Genomic DNA, 21,565 nt, shown 5'->3' on the forward strand with positions numbered 1-21,565 from the left:
TCTGCTAGAGATTCCAGAACTGGACACGGGGCTCCAGGTGGGAAATACAACACTTATCAGAAAGAAATCTGTGAGTATGAATTATCATAGAATCATAGAATAACCAAGTTGGAAGAGACCCACTGGATCATCGAGTCCAACCATTCCTATCAAACACTAAACCATGCCCCTTAGCACCTCGTCCACCCGTGCCTTAAACACCTCCAGGGAAGGTGAATCAACCACCTCCCTGGGCAGCCTGTTCCAGGGCCCAATGACCCTTTCTGTGAAGAATTTTTTCCTGATGTCCAGCCTAAATCTCCCCTGGTGGAGCTTGAGGCCATTCCCTCTTGTCCTGTTGCCCGTCACTTGGGAGAAGAGGCCAGCACCCTCCTCTCTACAACGTCCTTTCAGGTAGTTGTAGAGAGCAATGAGGTCACCCCTCAGCCTCCTCTTCTCCAGGCTAAACACCCCCAGCTCTCTCAGCCGTTCCTCATAAGGCCTGTTCTCCAGCCCCCTCACCAGCTTTGTTGCTCTTCTCTGGACTCGCTCCAGAGCCTCAACATCCTTCTTGTGGTGAGGGGCCCAGAACTGAACACGTGATACATTATACACATGATACATTATACACATGAACAGAGCATGAGGACCACTGTAAGCGTCATGCCAAGGCTCAGTGGCTTGTATTACAGGTTTGGGGTGGGGGGTGGTGTTTACAAGGATCCAGCTGCCTCTCCTCCAGAGCATAAGAGCCACTGAGAGCCAGCTGCCATGGTGATGGTGGCGGTGTTGCAGCACAGGCTTGCCACGCTCTTCAAGAAGAAAACTGCAGACAATTCAACATGCCTGTCCCGACAACACAGCAGTTCAGACCTCTGCAGCGAATCCGTCCATGCCAGAAGGAAATTGAGCCAGTTCTCTGCTGTGACAAGGCCCCAGTTTCCCTAGAGGCATGACAGCCATAGCCTACAGGCTCAAAGAGGGGTGTGCCACCCTTTCACACTCCACCGAATGCCTGCTTTACCCACAGCTCTGAAGTCCACAACTGCTTCCACTAGGTCCTTCTAAGGACAGAAGGACACACAAAGCATCAATAGCCATTTTATCCCTCCCAGCACTCCTTCCTTAGACCTCTACTCTGGTTTAAAATTCAACAATATGAACTTGTTTTTCACATGCACTCCATGCACGTGTCTGCATGATTTATGTCCCTTTGTAGCCCGATTCCAAATTTACCTTTTCTTCCCTTTTTAAACCTTTAACCCCTTTGTCTCTGGGATGTTCTCTGTGACATTTTTTAATTCATTAAAATCTTGAGTTTCTTCTTCAGAATTATTACATCAGTTTTCCAACAGCCTTCAAAAATTCAGCTGCAATATGAGAGCTCTTCCCCACCTCTAAGAAACCCAAGGAAACAGGGACAATGAAGAAAGATTAAACTGATGACAGAGGTGGAAAAAAAAAATCCCTTTGCAACAATCAACAGAACAGCAAGAAAAAAGAGAGAAAAAAAGTGAAAAAGTCACCCAGAATATATGACCATGTAAGCATGGGCAATCTTGCAGAAAACCTAGTCAGCAATCCAAAGCAACGGGAAATTTAAATGAGAGCTAAGGCCCACAATGGCGGAGAAATCCATAAAGATAAAGGGCTGCAGGTACGCCGGGTCCAGATCTCTCCAGGCTGGCAAAGGAACTTTATTAGATTTATTAATTCTTTTCTTAAATAATCAAGAGATTCGAGTGTATTCACCCTACACGGTAAAGCAGATTAAGTTTTTTTTCTTTAATCAAAATATCCATATGCATGCACTGTGCCCTCCAGGCAGCAGGTGAGTTCCCAGCGTCGATTACCGCTACGGGGCGCGTTCTGCCATGGTAACTTGCGCACCAAGCTCTCCCACCATGTTTAACTAACGTGAAGGTTCCAGCAAACAGGAGCAAGGAGAAACCCCCAAATGGCAGGAAGAGTGGGTGTGCTGGGCAGGGCGCAGCTCCAAGAGAAGCAGGCTGGGGAAGGGCTTCTGCAAACACACAAACCTGAACGCTGTGACACCGTCCTGCTTTGTCACACAGCCAGCGTGACCTGACCTGGCACCATGCCGGCGGCGTGCCCTGCCAAAGCCTGGCGCTGCTGGGATGGGGGCCAGACTGGGTTCCATAGGCTGGGCTGCAGCGGCACCCAGCTCCTCAGCAGTGGCCTGGCACGGACACGGACACAGCTAGAGGGTCAGGGGTTCCCACTCCCCACTCAGCCCCTCCCCACTTCTCCTGGCACTACTACAGCTTCACAGCAGACGACGGCCAGCACATCCCACCTGCACCGTTCGCCAGGTCGTGGGACATCATGCACAGCACGTGCTGCTTCCACGCCCAGCAATGTTCATGTGTGCTGGTGCACACAAGCTTTGGATCCAAACCCAGCCCTGAGCTCCGCACTCCACAAACCTGCCAAGCCCAGAGTGTGATAGCATTAGCCCCGCATCTCCAGGGAAGGCACTGGGTGGGCAATGAGCGAAACAGAGGGAAGATAAATTGTTTTTTTGTACTCCTTAGCAGCTGGACATCACTGCTGCAGCTCTGAAAGCTGCCTTTCCAAGAGTCATGTGGAAAAGAAATCAGAGATTAGGAGTGCAGCTCTGTGTGGGAGAGGAAAAGCGTTAAAAGGAAGCTTTTAATGAAGGAATGGATGAAAGACTTCCAGCTACAGGAGATTAACGTCCTTATCATATATACTCTTATTGCAAAGTGGAGGACAGGGGTGGGAGGGAAGAACCCTCCTCAAAGACCTGGAAACTCTCTGGTACTGAAAATGGATTCAGTACATTTAGCAGGCGGTACAGTTTGTGACGATTCTCTCTGCAAGCTTTCTTCTGGACTCAGAGCGTTTAACAAATCAGGCAGTTCACAATGCAGGCCTGGATTTGCCAAATTACCCCTTTTTTAAATGCTACATGGAGCAGGTTGGACCCCTTTTGGGAAGGAACATGTATCGGCACACAAGTTTCCAAATGTCATGCAAGGTGACTCACAGGTGACCAGGTGAGAACGAGCAACACCAGGTATGTGGTCATTGCCCCAGCCTGGCCAGCCTTCTGTAATTCCCTGTGCTTCCAAGCTGTGCGCAATCCCATCGCAGAGGGAAAAAGTCAGAGTGAGGGGGGCCGGAGTCACTATGGACACGGTGCTTTCCTCAATATCCTACATATTCCAAATAACTGAAGGCTGCCAGCGGCTGTATTTGCTGAGGAAACAGCAGATGCATGACAAAAAGTTGGATTTTACAGACATATGGGGACAAACACAGTTTTGTTGGTATCATATAAGCAAAAATAATGAGTGAAAGACATTCAGCCACGTGGAAGGAGGGCAGAACAGGAAGAAACATTTTCCTCTGTGCACTGAACAGTGTTTGTCAACCAGCCACAATGTGCAAGATGTCAGCTAAAGACAGAGACCTACGGGTGAATCCTGGTTTTCCACCAGGAACCAGAGCCCATTTCTCAAGAGAAAGGGGCATCTCTTTCTGTCACAGCAGATGTAGGTGAGTGAATGTAGGAGGCTACACAGGAATTTCCAAGAAAGCATTATTTGTTTATGGAGTATTAAAAAAATAAGGCTGTTGGGCACGAGTGGGGCAAGGAAGCAAGACAAAAGTTAGAGAGATGTGTCCAACTCCTTTCCTTGACTGACTCCTTTCCACTGACTCCACTGGAACCTCAGCACCTCTGCCTCAGGGACTCGGACACGAAAACAGACTCATCATATGGCTGGTACAACCAGCTACTCTTTCACTCCACATCCATCCTTACTCATCCTACAGCCCTAAGACAGTAATTTGCATACTGTAGGTCACTTACATATCTTTTCTTTAGAAACCCTGAAGGCAGAACCATGCATACCTCAAAATAACTTAGAAGAATTAGCAGAGAATACCTGACAATTTCTAATGCATTTCTTCCTTTGTATTTAAGATCCTTATGCCTATGTTTCAGTAGTCTCTTAGAGTCTACAAAACTGGCAATATGATGCTGCATAGGCTCAATAAACAAACTATGGTCACTTTACACTTATGGCTTTTGCTCCCTAGAGCAATTCTGGTGTTGCTTCAGCTTTTATACACAAACACACAGCACCGATTTATTTTAGGCCTGTGTCTTTGCATGCCCACAACCTCACATATTCGAAACAGAGCAGATGAACCAAACTTTTGTGTGCCTGAGCTGCCTGATAACACCCCCTGGAAGGCAGGAGGGGTAGAGATGCAGGGTTTTGAGTGGAATCAGCCCTGCGCTGGGCGCTCTGCTCTGCTGCCATGCACAACAGGGCCAAATGCATTGCCAGTGCAGCTGGGAGAGGTGTAAGGTCAGACAGAGGTGGAAAGGCAAGAGCTACCACAAAGTGAGATATGGGTGCGCAACTTGCGCCCACTGCCCAATTTTTGCACTGCCCAAGGCACATTCTGTGCATCCCACATCTCTGGGTGCAGGGCTGATGCAGGAAAAAACACTACTAAGTGAGGTGAGTCACAAGGAGAAGTTTTGAGGAGGTCCTGATGTAGCTTTGAGAAGAACAGTTGTGTTTGTGAGCCTCCCATGTGGCTGCTTCCAACTTCCCATGCAAGCATCTCCATAAATGTTATCACCCCCATCAAATGAAGCAGTTTCAGCTCTGAACAGTGTGATGAGTTTGCACAGTGCAGGAAAATTCTGCTGCTGTTACCTGCTTTGAGTGTGGCTGCTTATGAAGAGAAGCATCAATGGATATATAGGGATAGGAAACATTCCTACACTTGTTACACAAACACACCGTAAGTTAGCAAAGCTGCCTCCTGACTTTAACCCTCTGTGCTGATTTTGAAAGCCTCTCTGGGTCAGCACTGGACGCCTCTGTTATAGGAACACAGAGAACGAAGACGTGCATGTTCATATTCACATTACACCCAGTAAGCATAATCACAGCAATAATTTAATTACAGTATTTCCAAAAATGTAATCTTGAAATATGCCTAAAGTCTCAAGCACTGCTTCAAAAGTTCTTCTCTCTTCCGTTTTTTTGGGTAATCTTTTGCAAAGTCAGTAAATAAATCTGAGGAGATCACAGAGTAACTGAAGAAAAGAAACCAAACTCTAGGTCATTTGCCTGCCCAGCAGTTAAGAGAAAAACAGGCATGACACAGAAAATGTGTTACCTCTGCTGTGCACAAACTGCATCATCACCACATGGCCCTAAATGTTTGTGAAGCAAGAGGCAGAGCAATTTAAGAAAAAGATGGACTAATTATCTCCAGCTTCAAGGGATAGGACAGGATACAAAAATACAAAAAGAAAGGCATTAATGAAATGTAGTAATTTCAGGTCAATTCTTAAGAACTGTGTTTTTGAAGATTTACAGGGGGGAAAACATAACTAAAATTTCAAACCCAGTGCAGCTGCCAGCAGTTCTGGCACTGCAATAGAATGCTCTGCCACTTTTCTGGCATGGCGCAGTGAGCAGGGAACGTTTTTCCTAACTCCGAGGGTTAGGCAAGTGCACCAGCATCATTCATCACCGACCTGTGGTTGAGTGTGCGCTATGGTTGGTTTATCGATGGACTGGGATAGCTGTGCAAAAATGTACACAGGAACAACTCCAACCTAAAAAACTTACTGAGCATTTACAGGCTAGAAAACAGTGTTTTAGCAGTAAAAAAGGCAAAACAACTTCTTGGTGTCCCTCTCTCCAGCAGCTTGGTAGCAGCATGTAAAGCGCAGCACTGCCCACACACCTTAGAATGGTTTAAGTTGGAAGGGACCTTAAAGAACATCCAGTAATTTACCTTCCTTAGTAAAGCTTTCCTAGTGCCAGCCCGCAGAACGTCTTGCCTTCCTGCACCCAAACCCTCCTCATTTACACCCACACCAAGTAAAATTATAGTATAATGTGATTTTTCAATTAAAAAAAGAGGTGTCTTGCAGGGGCCTCTGCTGTAGCAATGGAGCTGGCGAGCCTGGCTGCTGGAGCAGCCTTCCTCAGGTAGTCTCTCCTCACAGACTGACAAAGGACACAGTTTCTGGAAATGATCCTTGTGCTCCGTGAAGCCAGTGGGCAGGGAAAAAAGCATGGTTTATCCTCTTAACAGAGGGCATAGTGCTGTTGAGAAGGTAGGTGTGATGCAGCATGGCTATTGCAAACACCCATCTAATATCCCTCATGCTAACCATTGCGTTTACTGCCTGCACAGACACCAGGAAGGATATTTTGCAAAATAATGAAATGTGAGATATTAATCCTAGCAGCTGGAATCTCTTTGAAGTATTCCATGCAGAATCCACACAGGAAGTTACAGTAAAAATTAGATCAGCCAGAACTGCCAGGCTCCTGCAGGCATGATTGCAGAACTTGCTCTGGAAGTGGAATCAGCTCGGGTCATCTCCCTGCTGCTCCCTGCTCTCTCTCATTATGGTTTGTCCCTTTCAGCACAGATACATGCTATCAGAAATACGAAATATACAGAGATATTGGAAAGTTCACGGCAGGAACTACTCTGATGTTACACACAAATTTCTACCAGCAAAAATGCTGTCTGTTCCTGTGTGACAGTGTTGAGATATTGGTATTGAAATGGCAGAAATAAATAGCTATTTCTTTCACTGCAGCTGTGCACCCACCATTCCACACTCCAGTTTGCTTTTTGCTCATCTTCTCAACCACTGACGTCAGTATCACTTCAGACAAACCCTTCCCCATACATACAAGGACAAACAAGTGATTAAAAAGGCACTACCTTCACCAACACGAGTTGCACAGCCTTCGAGGTTCAACATGATATTGTCGTCTCCATCAACCGCGTCAGTTCCCAGAAGCATCCAGCTCTCAACATCGTCACTTTCAGACATGAAGCTCTCCTCCTCTGAACTGTCATCTATCACCAGGATGTCTTGGATGGCATGAGCTCCAGCAGAAGTGACCGGGGTAAGCTTCCCACTAGTGCTTTTGCTTCGCTTTGTAATGTCTTCGCTGGATCCAGCAGGATACATGGTATTGTATGCAGAAGCCTCGGCATGCTTTGGTGTGGAAGTTCCTGGAGGGGCATGTATTTTACCTGACTCTAAAGAGCTTGTTGACTTCTTTGCTTTTATTTTGTAGACACTATCTTCATCTGCAGTATCAGACAAGACGATGACCTCTGGGTCTTCTGGAAGCTGAGCACTGTGATTGGTGTCTCCTGCAACATCATCTTCTTCATCCATTTCCAGCGTGCCAATTTCTCTAAGGTTTTGGGAATAGTGGATCTGGCTGTAGAGATGAAATTCCACCTCACTATCAATGCTCTGCTCACTGGATGATTCCTCGCGATATAGTTCATCTTCATACATTTTAGTATCCTCGGCATCTTCATATCCATCAAACATTCTGGAAAGCAAATAGTCTGTACCTACAAAAAAACAAAGGCTGCATCAGAACGGTCATGAATGTACTCCCCAAACATTTTCCAAAGGATACCTTTGGTCTTTCTGAAAAGACAGGGAGAGAACATTCAACAGCATTGGACAGAAGCAGCTTGGTGCCTGTCTGCAGTCACCCAAATCGGTGCTTCAGAATGTAATTCTACGACAAGAAGCACTGGAGCCATGACATAGAAGCACCCAGACACTGCACAAGCTCAGATCTGAAGGCAGCATGAAAAAAACGATAGTAAAGGCAATGGCAATTCACACATCTGCAGACTTACATACAGATCTACACATCACACGTTCCATCAGGACTTATGAACCGAGCTGCAGTGCCATTGACATGCACCTGCAATGCTCATAGATCTGAGGAAGGTGGACCTAGAACAGTGACTGCTCAGCTGATACTGATATACAGGTACAACAAATCAGATTCAGAAGCTTTGTACACAAGTAATGTGTGCGATGATGGATTTAAAGAACCCAAAGGCTGTTACTGGGACAGCAATCCATGCACACCTTGCCAGAGTCCTTCTCTAATCAGGAGAGATTTGACCTCATCTGCATTCTTGTTATACTAGAAGTCTAAAGATGAAAACACTCTTCCCATAAAAAGCGAAACAAAGCAAACTCCCCAAAACGTGGGCACAGAAGCAGGAAAGTACAATGCTTACTGACAGTCCATACGCTGTGCTCTCTTCTGTTTAGGCTTTCAGTATCAATCTCACCTGCACAGCTGAAGTCACTTTGGCCATTACCAGCTGAGATCCCATCCATGGTCAATCACAACCCTGCTCATCCATGCATGTGCTCAGCTCCACTACCTCATAATTTGTTCAAGTTGAATTCTAACCTACACAGTCCTAAAATTTGACAAGGTGAGGTCGTAGGATCCATTTTAACAACTCGGTGACTATAAACTCCTGGAAACTCTTACACCCGCCAACAGAGAACTCTGCTTAGCAGCACAACACACACAGCAACAACCTGAGAATAACGTGGGTATACCTGCATCTGCCAGACTCTGCCTTGCTCATCTGAATTCACAGGTAAATAAAAAGTTATTATGTCAAACAAAAGATGAAAGAATGTGGTCAGAACTTAGTGACTACAGACACCATAAAGCTATTTTACCTGCATTTAGGTTTGGATGCCGTAGATAGGAGGAAAAAGTAACACTAGTCACCTAACATTTCTAGGCAGTAAAAAAATGAGACAGAAACACACCCGACAGAACAGAAGAAGAACCCCCCCAAAACATTTGTCTCCTTTCTATGTGGGGGTCATCCGTCTGTGCAGGTCTCAGCCTGGCCCCATCTATAGGGAGAGAATGAAAGCAGAACTGGCTCCGATCAGGCACACTGACAATATTAATCTGTGGGTCTGGGATTCGAAAGAAGAGACCTTTGGTAACACAGGAAATTAAAGAATCCCCCTGAAGCACACGGTAATTTTAGCGATGCTCTAAAAGCCAACGTAATGCACACACTCTTTCCTTCCCATTCCATCACCCACTAGAAAAGGTCACATGAAGTTATGCACATGACCAGGGCTGAAAACATGTGGCTGAACAAGGCTGCTGGAGGATAAGTGTCAGGGAATGCCTGAGGAGCAGACTCACAGACACCGCACCACACAGATGAGAGTAAAACAAGGCAGAACTGCCCTAGACTCACCTTGATCTCTTGTCCCCATAAGCTCAGGACAAACGGCTGCTCCTCCTCCTCACATGTCCATGCATGACGGTAGTGATGAAAGGCTCTTCCTCTGGCTCAGTGAGTACAGCAGGCCACTGAGAAAGGAGAAACACGGAACATCAGCATCACAGTGCAGTCTAAAGATATCTTAAGTCCCACTATTCACCACCCTCCAGCTAAGCCCACAGCCACCCCACACCCCCCATTAACCGCAGGGTGGGAAACACCCGTTCCAGGTGTTTGGTATCACTGCAGGCGAAATCATGGCCTCAAGGAAAGGGAAGAGGAGCTCGACAAACAAAGTTCTACTCTTCTTCAAGCTGTCCAAGTGAAGCACTCTCTTACTGTATTCATATGGATACTCAGAGCACAACATATCTGATCACCAGCCTTCAGCAGTTTTATTATTTCCTTTCACCAATAATCAGACCATGGGCAATTGTCCCCTCTGCTACCAGCTGGATTACAGCAAAGACATCCCTCACGTCTGAGTGAGAAAAGCACATCAAAGAGTCCTGCACAGACTAGCTGATTTTATGGACAGCACAGACTGTGAGGGGCATCACACAGTGACAGATTGCACTGTGGAGCTGGTCTGCCTAGCTTTAAAATAAAACCTCCGAATGTCAAACCCTGGGCCCTGGAAGAATCCTGTCCCTTCATCAGGAGCAATCCCATTCCCACGTGAACCTGGAGCACAGCTCTCCTCCAAAACACCTGTCTGCCTCTCCAGAAACAGTTTGTGTTAAGGGGTTGAAGATGCTGTTAAACAATTGAAACACCACAGCTATCTGGATTTCTTTTAACCATTTCTGAACAGAACTCCAGACTGCTATAGTGAGACATAGCGGGACACCACTTTCTCAGACCGTTTATTTAGACCACTTCCCTGTGCTTTTCGTCCCGTCCATTAAAAGCCAGCATCCCCGCTTCACAGAGTAGCGGAGATTAGCAGTGGCACGGCATAGTTAGAAAGGAGGCACTGGCAGGGACTGGAGAAAGTACAGAGTTCAATCGCAACACCACAGCAAGTTTCAAGTTGCATGCAGGTAGCTGCTTCCTCAGCCAAAATCCCAAACCACTGTAATTACGCAGGTGTAATAAATGGACATCAAGATGCCCAGGCCAGTTCTTCCCATGGCATTCCAGCTTCATGCACCTTCTCTCCCTACCAACTCCTCCATCCCTCTGCCTGCCTTCTGCTCTTTCCTTTTCAGCTCCTAAGATATTTCACCTTTTCTCCTCTCCTCTTCCCATTTGAAATGGGCATTCTGCATAACTTCCAATATTGAGATTTCCTAGAAGAAAAAAACTCTCAAGCAAATGAAAAATGAACTGCGAAGGTTACTTTGTCACCTTTGAAAAGGTGACTTTTCAGACCAGTGTGCTATTCCCACCACAAATCACTGGTGAATTGCAAGTATTTTCTTGTTTTCCCTGCTCTCCGTCTGATCTTTGCCGCAATGTCAAACCTAACGCATCATGACAATGGCTGTGCTGAAAATACAGTAACAAACATTTTCTTTGTGGTCTTAGTAAATTCAAAACATAACCCTACCACAAGACTCTCTGTTACAGGCAGGAAAATCAATAAAAAGGAAAAGAAAGCTATTCCGAGGAAATTACCAACAACTTCCTAAACCTGCAAGTATCCATGAGAGCAGTAGTCGGAGACACCAACAGGCTCTGCTGTTGCAAGCAGACCAGACCTTTCCCCAGTTTCCCACACAGCCCTATTTGCCACATGCAAACAGCCTCACACTTTGGACTGCTGGGAAACTGCGCAGGCAGAGCTGACACAGGACAGATCGAGAAGTCCAATGTTCAACGCAGATGACCAAACTCTTCCATTTCTCTTCTGCACTCTCCATCAGAGGAGTGCGCCTCAGTTCAGTGAGAAACGAGCAGCCAGAATTGTTGTCAAGAACAGCCCCACCATGAAAACACGCTGCTGTTCTTCCTGCCACCCTACAAAGCTGTGCAAATGCCAGATCTGAGCAGATTCTTTAGCACAATCCAACAGCACAGGTTTATTACCAGAGTTCAGTGACAGGAGAAAATTTTTCCTTCACCTGTTCTGTTTCTGTACCAAACACAACGTGGATCCTATGTTGGCTCACAGGGATAATCAAGCACACTCCAGGCAGGTGAGAAAGAAGGTATTCCCGTTTGCTGCCCAAGGTGGGACGTGCAGCCAGTAGACACCAGGAGCAGCACCCTATACCAATTTGCTCCGCTTAGAATAGAAGTGTCTACACAGGGACACAGACGAAAATGGCTGTTGTGAGTCAGTCGCAGCACAGCCATCTCTTGGTCTTCACAGAGCAATCCCGGCCAGCACACACTGCACCCATCCTCCCACTCCGAGCAGGCAGAGAAGGCAGGCATCACCGTAATGCCAACCTAACGGTGATATTTGCTATTGCCTCTTTTTGGCTGAGCCTTGACAACTGTTTCTTCCAAGGAAAACTTGTGTTGCTCTACGCCGAGGTGTAAAGCCCATCCTTATGTCGATTTGCTGTAAGAAAATATTCCCTTCCTGTGTTTCCTTTAAACGTGGTGCAAATGAGTGCCAAGGAGAAGAGAAAAGCTTTGGAGAAGAGGAAAATGTGTTATAGGGACAAGCTGTACCTGTAGAAGGTCGCAGGAACAGATCTTCCACTCCCACACCCTGGAAAACAGCAAAACACTGGGAGTTAGGCAAAGACTTTAGCAGGGTTTTCCTACCAGCAATTTGCAGAACCGCATTTAATGAACACTGTGCCAACATCCTGAGACTGACGGAGGCATTTCTCCTAAGAGGAAGGCCAAGTTTGGCCTAGTGACCTGAGCATGGCTGTGCCAGTGTGAAGAAATACAAATCCCAGGTACCTGGAGCAGCAGAGGGGACAAAACACAGAGCTGACACCAACGCAGACACCAACAGCCAAACCGCACAGGGCACTGCTCCATGTCACTGCGCCACAGCCTTGCTACACGCCACGACATCACACCACACCACCATGACACACCACCACATCGCCCCATGCAATGCCTCCGTTGCCACGCCATCACTTCACACCGCAGCAGTGTGCCACAACAATGCTCCAAGTCACATCATGTGGCACCACACCACTGCTCTACACTATGTTGCCTCATGCAACGGTGCTGTGTTTCGCCATGACTACATGCCATGATACTGCTTCACATCACACCATTGCTTTATGCCATGGCATCATGTCATGTCCTGGCACCTCTCCATGCCACGGCACAACACTGCTCTATGTTGTCACTCCATGCTATGCCACTGCTCCGTTGTGCCACCCCACACCATGACATCGCCCCATGCAATGGCACTGTGCCACAACTCCATGCCACAAAATTGCTCCACGTCACACCACCATGCTACGTCCTGGCACCACTCCACATCACGGCACAGCACAACATTACTCCACACCATGCCACTGTGCCACAGCACTACATCATGCTCTGTGCCATCACCCTATGCCACACCAACACTCCACTGTGCTGCCCCACACCATGACAGCCCCATGCAATGGCACTGCCCCATGCCATGACATCGCCCCACACTACAGCACTGCCTCACGTGACACCACGGCTACATGCCATGCCACGCCACCGATCTACAGCGCTGCTCCATGCCGCAGCACAGCTCAGCCATGATGCTGCTCTGCATCATGGCAGTGCCCCATGCCTTGCCACTGCCACATGCCATGCCAAAGTACCGCCCCACAGCAACGTTCCAGTCATGATACTGCTCCACACAATGGTACTGCCCCACGGCACAGCACTGCCACGTGCTGTGCAACAGCTGCGTACCACACCACCATACTACAGCACTACTCCACACCATGGCACCATGCTGTTCCATGCCATGGCTCCACCACGGGCCATGCCATGGCTACATGTCACACCATGCTACTGCTCCACAGCACCACTCAACACCATGGCACAGCTCCAGTTGCAACACCGCTCCACACCAGGACATCGCGCCATGCAATGTCACCACTCCATGGCATGACATCACTCCAGTCACGGCACAGCCCCATGCCACACCAGGCACAGGTCCATAGCGCACAGAGAACCTGGGGAACCAGGCCCTGCTCCACAGACTCTGGAGAACCAGGCACAGATCCACAGTGGATGGAGAATGTGGACAACCTAGCACCACTCCACAGCTCCTAGGGATCCTGGAGCACTGGGCACGGCCCCTGGAGGACCTGTAGCAGCTGGAGCACCGGGCACGGCCCCTGGGGCACCTGGAGCACTGGGCACGGCCCCTGGAGCACCGGGCACGGCCCCTGGAGCACCTGAAACACCTGGAGCACCGGGCACGGCCCCATAGCCCCCGTGTACCCGGTAGCCGCCGTCAGGGCCCGCTCGCCCGTGCTGGGCCGAGCCCCAGCAGCCCCGTAGCCGTGTCCTCCCGCCCGGGAATCCCCTCGGCGCACGCGGTGGCCGGTCCCTTCGCGTCAGCCCCACCCGGTGCCGGCCGCGGGGACACCGGTACCGGGCGGGGGGGCGCAGGGCCGGTCCATACTCACTGCCCGCCGCGCGGGGCTCCCCGAGCCGGAAGTGGCGGGGGCCCCGTCCCGCCCTTGCGGCAGCGTGCTTCCGGCCCCGCCCACACCGCCGTTGACCACGCCCACTCCTTTTTATAGACACCACCACCATTTTCCCCCCCCCCCCGCCCCGCCTCCTGCACGTGGCCCCGACCCCCCGCGCCCCGCCTTGGCCCCGCGCTCCCCGCCAGAGCCCCCGCCCCCTTATCAATGACCACGCCCGCCCCCCGTTGACCCCGCCCCCCCGGTACTAGCACCGGCCCCCGCCCACACCCCGTGTTTCCCCCAGGCCCCGCCCACCCGGCCCCTGGCCCCGCCCACCGACCCGGCCCCGCCCACACAGTTCATGCCTCTTTCCAACCCATTCACTGCCTGTGCCAGTCCGCTTGGCTCCGCCATCCTGCCTTGTGCCGAGGGTCCCCTCGTTCTCTGGGGAAAGCGTTCCAGTGTTAAATTGTTATGCTGAAAAAATTCCTCCTGGAATCCAGTCGGCATCATCCCGCGAGCAACATTTACCCCTCACCCCTTGTCTTTCCCATGTGACTTCCCATCTCCTATCCCATGTAATTGTTTACATCTAGAAATCGTAAAATAATTACATCATGGAATCGTAGAATCACAGAATCACCAGGTTGGAAAAGCCCTCTTGGATCATAGAGTACAATCATTCCTATCTACCACTAAACCATATACCTGAGCACCTCATCTACGTGTCTTTTAAATACCTCCCTGGGCAGCCTCTGCCAGTGCCTGATGACCCTTTCTGTGAAAAAGTTTTTCCTGATATCCAGCCTGAGCCTCCTCTGGTGCAGCTTGAGGCCATTCCCTCTTGCCCTGTCACCTGCCGCTTGGGAGGTGAGGCCAACTCCCTCCTCTCTACAACCTCCTTTCAGGTAGTTGCAGGGAGCAATAATGTCTCTGGTTTGGAAGAGACCTCAAAGCCCATCCAGTTCCATCCCACAGTAGTGAACTACTGTACTGCAGTTTAATATAAAGGCCTTCAGATGCCCAAATCTGGAACTTCATTGAAGAAGCATTTAAATTCCATCAGCCTTATTCAGCAACCAAAACCCCTCCACAGTTTGAAACCAGAGCAGTGCATTCCTAAAGTGCCCTGAGCACAGTGACAAGCAGAGCCAGGCACCAAGACCTTTCACAGAATCCTAGAATCTTAGAACGGTTTGGGTTGGAAGGGACCTCAAAGCCCTAAGTTCCACCCCCTGCCAAGGGCAGGGACACCTCCCATTGGATCAGGGGCTCCAAGCCCGATGGGGTAGCAACCACTGCTCTGGGCAACCTGGGCCAGGGCCTCCCCACCCAAACCAGGAAGTATTTCTTCCTAATGCCCAATCTAAATCTTCTCCCCTCCAATTTAAAGCCATTCTCCCTTGTACTATCACTCCAAGCCCTTGCAAAAAGACTTTCCCCAGGTCTCCTGGAGCCCACTTCTGTATTGGAAGCTGCTCTAAGGTCTCCCCACAGCCTTCTCTTCTCCAGGCTGAACAACCTCAACTCTCTCAGCCTGGCCTTATAGCAGAGGTGCTTCAGCCCTTGGATCATCTCTGTGGCCTCCTCTGAATCTGCTCCAGCAGTTTCATCTCCTTCTTATTTCGGGGATTCCAGAACTGGACACAGGACTCCAGCTGAGGTGTCAGGAGAATGGAGCATAGAGGTAGAATCCCCTCCCTGGCCTTGCTGGTCCCACTGCTTTTGATGCAGCCCAGGACATAGCTGGTTTTTGGACTGTGAGTGCACGTTGCTGGCACATGGAATCATAGAAAAGTTTGGGTTGGAAGGGACCTTAAAGATCATCTGGTTCCAACTCCCTTGCCATGGGTAGGCACACCCCACTAGATCAGGCTGCCCAAGGACCCATCCAACCTGTACTTGAACACCTCATGTTGAACTTCTCACCCCCCAGCACCGCAGGTCCTTCTTCTCAGAGCTGCTCTCAATCACGTCATCCCCCAGCCTTCATTGAAACTGTGGATTGCCCCAAGCCAGGTGTAGGACCTTGCCATTAGTGTTGTTTAGATGTGTGAGGTTGATGTAGGCCTAGTTCTCCAGCTTGTCCGAGTCCCTCTGGAGGACATCTCAGCCTTCTGGTGTACCCAGTGCACCACTCAGCTTGGTGTCCTCTGCAAAAGTGCTGAGGGCACACTCAATCTTGCTGTCTATATCATTCGTGAAAACACTAAACAGTGCTGGTCCCTGGATGGACCCCTGAGGGACACCTCTTTTCTCTGATCCCCATTTGGACATCTAGCCTTTGACCACTGTTCTCGGAATACAACCATCCAACCAATTTCTTATTGACCCAACACTCCAACCATCAAACCTGTATTTCCCCAGTTCAGGGAGAAGGATTTGTTGGGGGATCATGATCACGTCACAGGCCTTACAGAAATTCAGGTAGATGACAACCGTTGCTTTTCCCATGTCTACTGCTGTGGTCATCCCGTTATAGAAGGCCACTAGATTTTGGATACCATTGTTTCATGAAACTAAACTATCTGTAAGCTAAATTTCTGTGTCAGACTGTTTCACCTGCTGCACTGCTGGCAGCAGTTCAAAGATGAATAAAAATGAATGTAAATAAAATAAAAGCTTTCAAGGGAGCTGAAGTCAACTTCTGAGGTAAAAATTCCCTCTGTGTAAAAGCACGTTTCAGAAATGAACCCCATGTAATTGATAGAAATCTTCACCAACACCCTGGAGTGTGCTGGGGAGTCTGATGTGCTTCTTTCTCATTAAGCATTAATTTCTAATTCAGATGCTCATGATAGGTTAGAAAAGCAAGCAGATTTCTCTTAAACAACAGCTAATTCTTTAACATGCTCTGGGCTTCATCTTTTCCTTTTTTCTCTGGAAAGCTAGCCTCTGCACAGGTTTAGTTTTCAAACACTGTCATTACAGTGAGTAATTCTCAGCTCAAAGCCTTTGGTTGAATGACTTCCTTGGAAATCTCAATAGTTTTAGCAAGAACTGCTCCTCTCCTTTTGCGTGATGCCATGCTGGAGGGGTGACATGTCCCAGCCCACCCGCCCCCCCCCCCACCCCAGCAGGTATGTGGAGGTGTGAAACAAAAACAAAGACTCAGAGGTGGTCCTCAAAACAAAGTATTAATAAGATTTGTACGAGTTTTTGTGATGGAAACATCCTGATACACGACTCAGGAGTTCTCTGGATTCCCACACATGGGTGGAGGTTACACTGCAATCCATTGTCCCCCTATCATCGGAACAATCCAGAAAAGGTAAAGAAGATTGCACCAATTGGCACCCCAGATGTTATCTCTCCAGAAGGCACCATAGGAGAATGAGAGGAGCAAGCACAAATCGGAGCTCCCTCTTAGCTGGCCTGAGACCCACCCACTGACGTCGTCCACGACCCACAGGCACCGTGCTGGAGCATTTGCAGAAACTTCACTCACAGCAGCTTCGAGGAAACATCTAAAGACTCTATCACCAAACTCCGTACAGGTCGTATAGTCTCTTTCAACCCTTATAGAATACTAATATTGGCTTAGACATAAGCTTATATTCTTGACTTAGAATTTTAACATTATAGGTAATAAACTAAATGTTTAAATACAATTCTGGGTCCTACTCTGTCTACTTCGGAGTGTGACGAGGGGGATGGTGTCTGCTTGGTAGCCTTGCAGCAGCATCATCACCATTGCTGGCAGTGGGACCTGGCCCTAGCCATCCCATCCTCTCAGAGCGTGCCGCATAGAGTAGAGCTCACTAGCAGGTGTCTTCTGCTGTCATTAGGAATGGAATGGCAGCAATGTCTTTGGAAGATACAGGTAGTGGTTGGATGCAGAGACCCTGAAGACCACCAGGGACAATCACTGGTGGTCAGTTACTGGTTGTGGGAAAGGCATATCCTGTAGAGCTGGGAGAAACCTGCTCTGGCTTCAGGGAAGAGGCAACAGCCTCCCACAGTGAGTGTGAGACGTGGCTGCAGAGGGCTGGTTGCCTCCAGCATGTCATGGCTCGGCACCAGCTGCGGGCAGGAAGGCTGGTTATAATGAGCATGTGCTGCTAACAAGCACCAGTCTGGTGTTGAAGTTCAAACTGACCTGGTTTATTGTTCCTTTGAACGCCCTCATCACAGTGATCCCCGGTTCCCTCACACACATGCCCGTTCCTGCATTCCGTGGCAGCACTGCTTCTCTTATCACAGAATTACAGAATTGCTAAAATTAGAAAAGCCCTCTAAACTCATCCAGTTCCACCACCAGTCCAGAACCACTGTGTCTTCTGAACCCTGTCCCCAGGTGCCATGGCCACATGATTTATGAACCCCTCCAGGGATGGGGACTCCACCACTACCCTGGAGAGCCTCTCTCAGCCTCCTCTCAGCCTCTTCTCCAGTTGAAACAAACCGGGTCCTTCAGATGCTCCTTATAAGACTTGTTCTCCAGACCCTTCACCAGCCTCGTTGCCCTTGTCTGCACATGATGCAGCATCTCAATGTCTTGTACTGAGGGGGCCCAAAACTGAACCCAGGATTCAAGGTGCAGCCTCAGCCTCTTGCACATGTGAGGACTCCTGACTCCACACAGCACTGTGTGGATGTTCCTCGTGGCTGCTCCTTCCACACCCTTGGCAAAGACGCCAGCATGGTCTGACAGTGCGGTGGACTCCTCCTTCACTGGGTGCCAGGGATTTCCCTGGGATGGGGGCTGCTGAATCCAACAGTCCAGCAGAGGAGAGGCTGCCACTGCACTGTGTCCCAGACCAGCAGGGATTCTCCCCTTCTACTTTCTGTCTACTCCTCTCTCCTGAGACCCCACCTGGCGTCCTGTGTCCAGTTCTGGAATCCCCAACAGTAGAAGGAGACAGAAGTGTTGGAGTGGGCCCAGAGGAGGCCATGGAGGTGATGTGAGGGCTGGAGCACTTCTGCCATGAGGACAGGCTGAGAGAGTTGGCGTCATTCAGCCTGGAGAAGAGAAGACTCCAGGGACAACTTAGAGCAGCTTCCAGTTTGTAAAGGGGCTCCAGAAAAGCTGGGGAGGGGCTTTTTTCAAGAGCATGGAGCGATAGGAGGAGGGGGAATGGCTTTAAATTGGAAGGGGGAAGATTTAGATTGGACATTAAGAAGGAATTCTTCCCAATGTGGGTGGGGAGGCCCTGGCCCAGGTTGCCCAGGGAAGTGGTGGCTGCCCCATCCCTGGAGGTGTTCAAGGCCAGGTTGGATGGGACTTTGAGCCACTGGTGGAGTGGGAGGTGTCCGGCCCATGGCAGGGGAGTGAAACTGGCTGGGCTTTGATGTCCCTTCCAACCCAAACCTTTCTGTGATTCTATGATCTCACGAGTGAGCTCTCCGGTGCTCGCTTTCCACCCCCCTGACACTGGTCTCTCAAGCCTCCTGCTTTACTTGCTGGCCAGCACAGGTTTGCATTTGGTAGCGATGCCCTTGCTGACTTGTACCCACAAAGCAGGGATGCACTGTGTCTTTTCAGGAGCTGAACTGCCACGCGTGGCCCCTGTCAACTGAGGACCAGCTCCTCTGTCCAGCTCTGAGACCTCCACAAAGAGACATGCACAGACAGCCCTCGCCCAGGAAGACAGCAGATGTCCGATTTCACATTGTCCCCCAAGCGTGTGTTTGATGATGCAATGTGCTTTTGCTTTTGTGAGTGTCACCAGCCTGGTGAGCCGTGTGCGGCTGAGAGTTGTGTCAGCATCCAAGAGGCAAGCAGGGAGGGGTAAGCAGGTGCTGGGACCCTCGATCTGCTGGTGCGGGAACTGTTGTGTGGGCATCACAGCAGCCGTGGAGCCGCTCTTCCACCCTGCCCCAGCACTGATGGCCCCGCTGACCCCGTGGTGCCCGCACAGGCAGACATGTGCACACCACTGCATCCCCAGAGCACACAGCTTTCATTTTTCATTTCAGTTTTTGCGGGCCTTTCAGACACTGGGGGTTTCCTTAATGCACTGCTGGTACTCTATTTTCAACGTTACTGGCACGTAATTACAACCTGCACTTTGCCTCTGGGAGGGTTAGCGCAAGCGTGTTCATGTTGGCTGCAAAAGTGCCTCAAAAAGGGCAAAGTGATCCAATTCTCTGGTCTGCCAGGGGTCAAGGCAAGGTCAAGACTTTCTAGGCTTTGGGTCAAGAAAGCAGGAAAGTGAACAAAACCCGACTGACAAATGCGGAGGTTTTATCCTCTAGCAGACCTTGGCAAGACTCAGAACCAGCTGTGCCCTCCAATACTTGCAGCGGGTGCTGTCCTCTGATCTAATTGTGATGCCTCTCAAAACAGGAACGTTTTCGCTGCCCCTGGATATTATGAAACCTTCTCAAAAGCATCAGATCATTAATTGTTGTAAGACACTAGAGGTTGATATGATTATAGGATGAGCAGGAATTGCTGAGTGTTACACAACAGTCGGCCCTGAGGACACCCATGGACTGTATGGACTGGGGCTGTCCCCAACACCAGTTTCCCTCACCAGGTCTGATCCTGCCCCCCTGCCTGCATGTCGGCATCCCAGCCTGTCCCCATCTCCATCCTCATCCTCATCCCCACCTCCATGGAAGCACCCAAAGCCCAGGGCAGTAGCTGCCCCAGTGCTCACTGGCTGCCTTGCTCCTGGCTGGGCTAGTGCGATGGGCGCTGGCCCTTGGGCTGTGCCATTTTACACCATTTACATGGAAATGGTGTAAAATACATGTTTGGGGAAAGACCCTAGCTCAGGTACCTCTCCTCAGATAATTTCCAGGGAACAGAGTTCTGTATTTCTAGAATAAGAAGCAAGATTATTAGAATATTTGGGTTTAGCCCTGACTACATCGGTGTTTTACGCTTGCAAGAACTCATTCTTGCCAGATTTGACCTTGAAAGGAAGTTTCACTTTAGTGTCGTCATTGTGGAAAGTCAGCAACCGCCTCTGGTGCCTCCTGCGCAGGGTCGCCTGTCCCCATGGGCTTGTGTTCTCCCGCAGTGCCCTTGGGACACAGGGGAGCTGACAGCAGCCTCTGCAGCCACCAGAGACCAGTTCTCCTCCTTGCTGTCAGCTCACAAGCTCAGTCTGGACCATGAGTTTATGTGTAGGACTGCCTTGAGGTGGGTGTTGAAGGTGGATCTTATGGTTTGTCTTGCTCTGGTTTGCACTGGTATAGATAGGTACAAAAAAACCAGTGTGTTTTTCCACCACATACAAGCCAACAGCATTCACTGTTAGTGGCAATGTGTGTCTTCTCCATGTCTTTCGGTGTGCCTTCTCCATTCTGACCAGTTCTGAGTAAAGGTGAGGCTGTCAGGAGCCAGAATAGCTTTTACTGGTTTTGACTTGAAAGCAGTCTTAGCTTTAGGAGAGTACTGAAGGACAGCGGTTTATAATCATAGCATCACAGAACAGCCCACGTTGGAAGGGACCTCAGAAGACAACATAGTCCATCTTTCTGTGGGAAAGAGAGCCCTGATGAGATTGTCTCTGTCCAGTTGATGTGACACGGAGTTTCTAAACATCACACAGGGTAGAAGAAGCATTGCCACACATTTGCTTTCACCTTGTTTGTCTCTCCTCGAAGAAATGGGCCTCATCAGAGGTTTTAGGTCACATTGTCCCAGTGCCACAGCTCTGAGTCAGATGTGTCACAGGTGCATTGCTGCTACAGAGAAGCTGCCAGAGTTGCCTGCACTCAGTGCAGTGCAATTTACGGGTGATTTATGTGTGATCCACAGGCATCAGTGTTTTCACCCTTTCTCTTAGGCGTGTTGGGTGCCTTTTCTTCTGAGAATGTTTTCTCAGGAGGAACAATGAACACCACCTGCCACACATGCAGACCCAGTCCAATCTCTTCACCCTCTCCCCTGAACAACCCATCCACAGTGTGTTAGGACCTTGGCACAGAGATCCAGGTTCTGGCGCTACATGGCC

At 49.5% G+C, this 21,565-nt stretch overlaps 2 protein-coding genes across 2 annotated transcripts in view; both read right to left on the reverse strand.

Annotated features, from left to right (window-relative positions):
• Positions 1 to 13,668, reverse strand: part of ZCCHC7 (zinc finger CCHC-type containing 7) — a 110,012-nt gene extending 96,344 nt beyond the window's left edge. The window contains exons 1-4 of the mRNA XM_069881085.1: positions 13,653 to 13,668; positions 11,740 to 11,779; positions 9,088 to 9,203; positions 6,745 to 7,395 (exon numbers count right to left, since the gene is read on the reverse strand). Coding sequence (XP_069737186.1) covers positions 6,745 to 7,395; positions 9,088 to 9,106 — 670 coding nt within the window. The 5' untranslated portion in view covers positions 9,107 to 9,203; positions 11,740 to 11,779; positions 13,653 to 13,668. The remainder of the gene's footprint in view (positions 1 to 6,744; positions 7,396 to 9,087; positions 9,204 to 11,739; positions 11,780 to 13,652) is intronic.
• POLR1E (RNA polymerase I subunit E) overlaps positions 1 to 21,565 on the reverse strand; it is a 278,376-nt gene that overhangs the window by 175,402 nt on the left and 81,409 nt on the right. The gene's annotated exons all lie outside the window — the stretch shown is intronic.

Source organism: Phaenicophaeus curvirostris, chromosome Z (assembly GCF_032191515.1).
Source record: "Phaenicophaeus curvirostris isolate KB17595 chromosome Z, BPBGC_Pcur_1.0, whole genome shotgun sequence".
In the NCBI taxonomy this organism is placed as follows: Eukaryota; Metazoa; Chordata; class Aves; order Cuculiformes; family Cuculidae; genus Phaenicophaeus; species Phaenicophaeus curvirostris.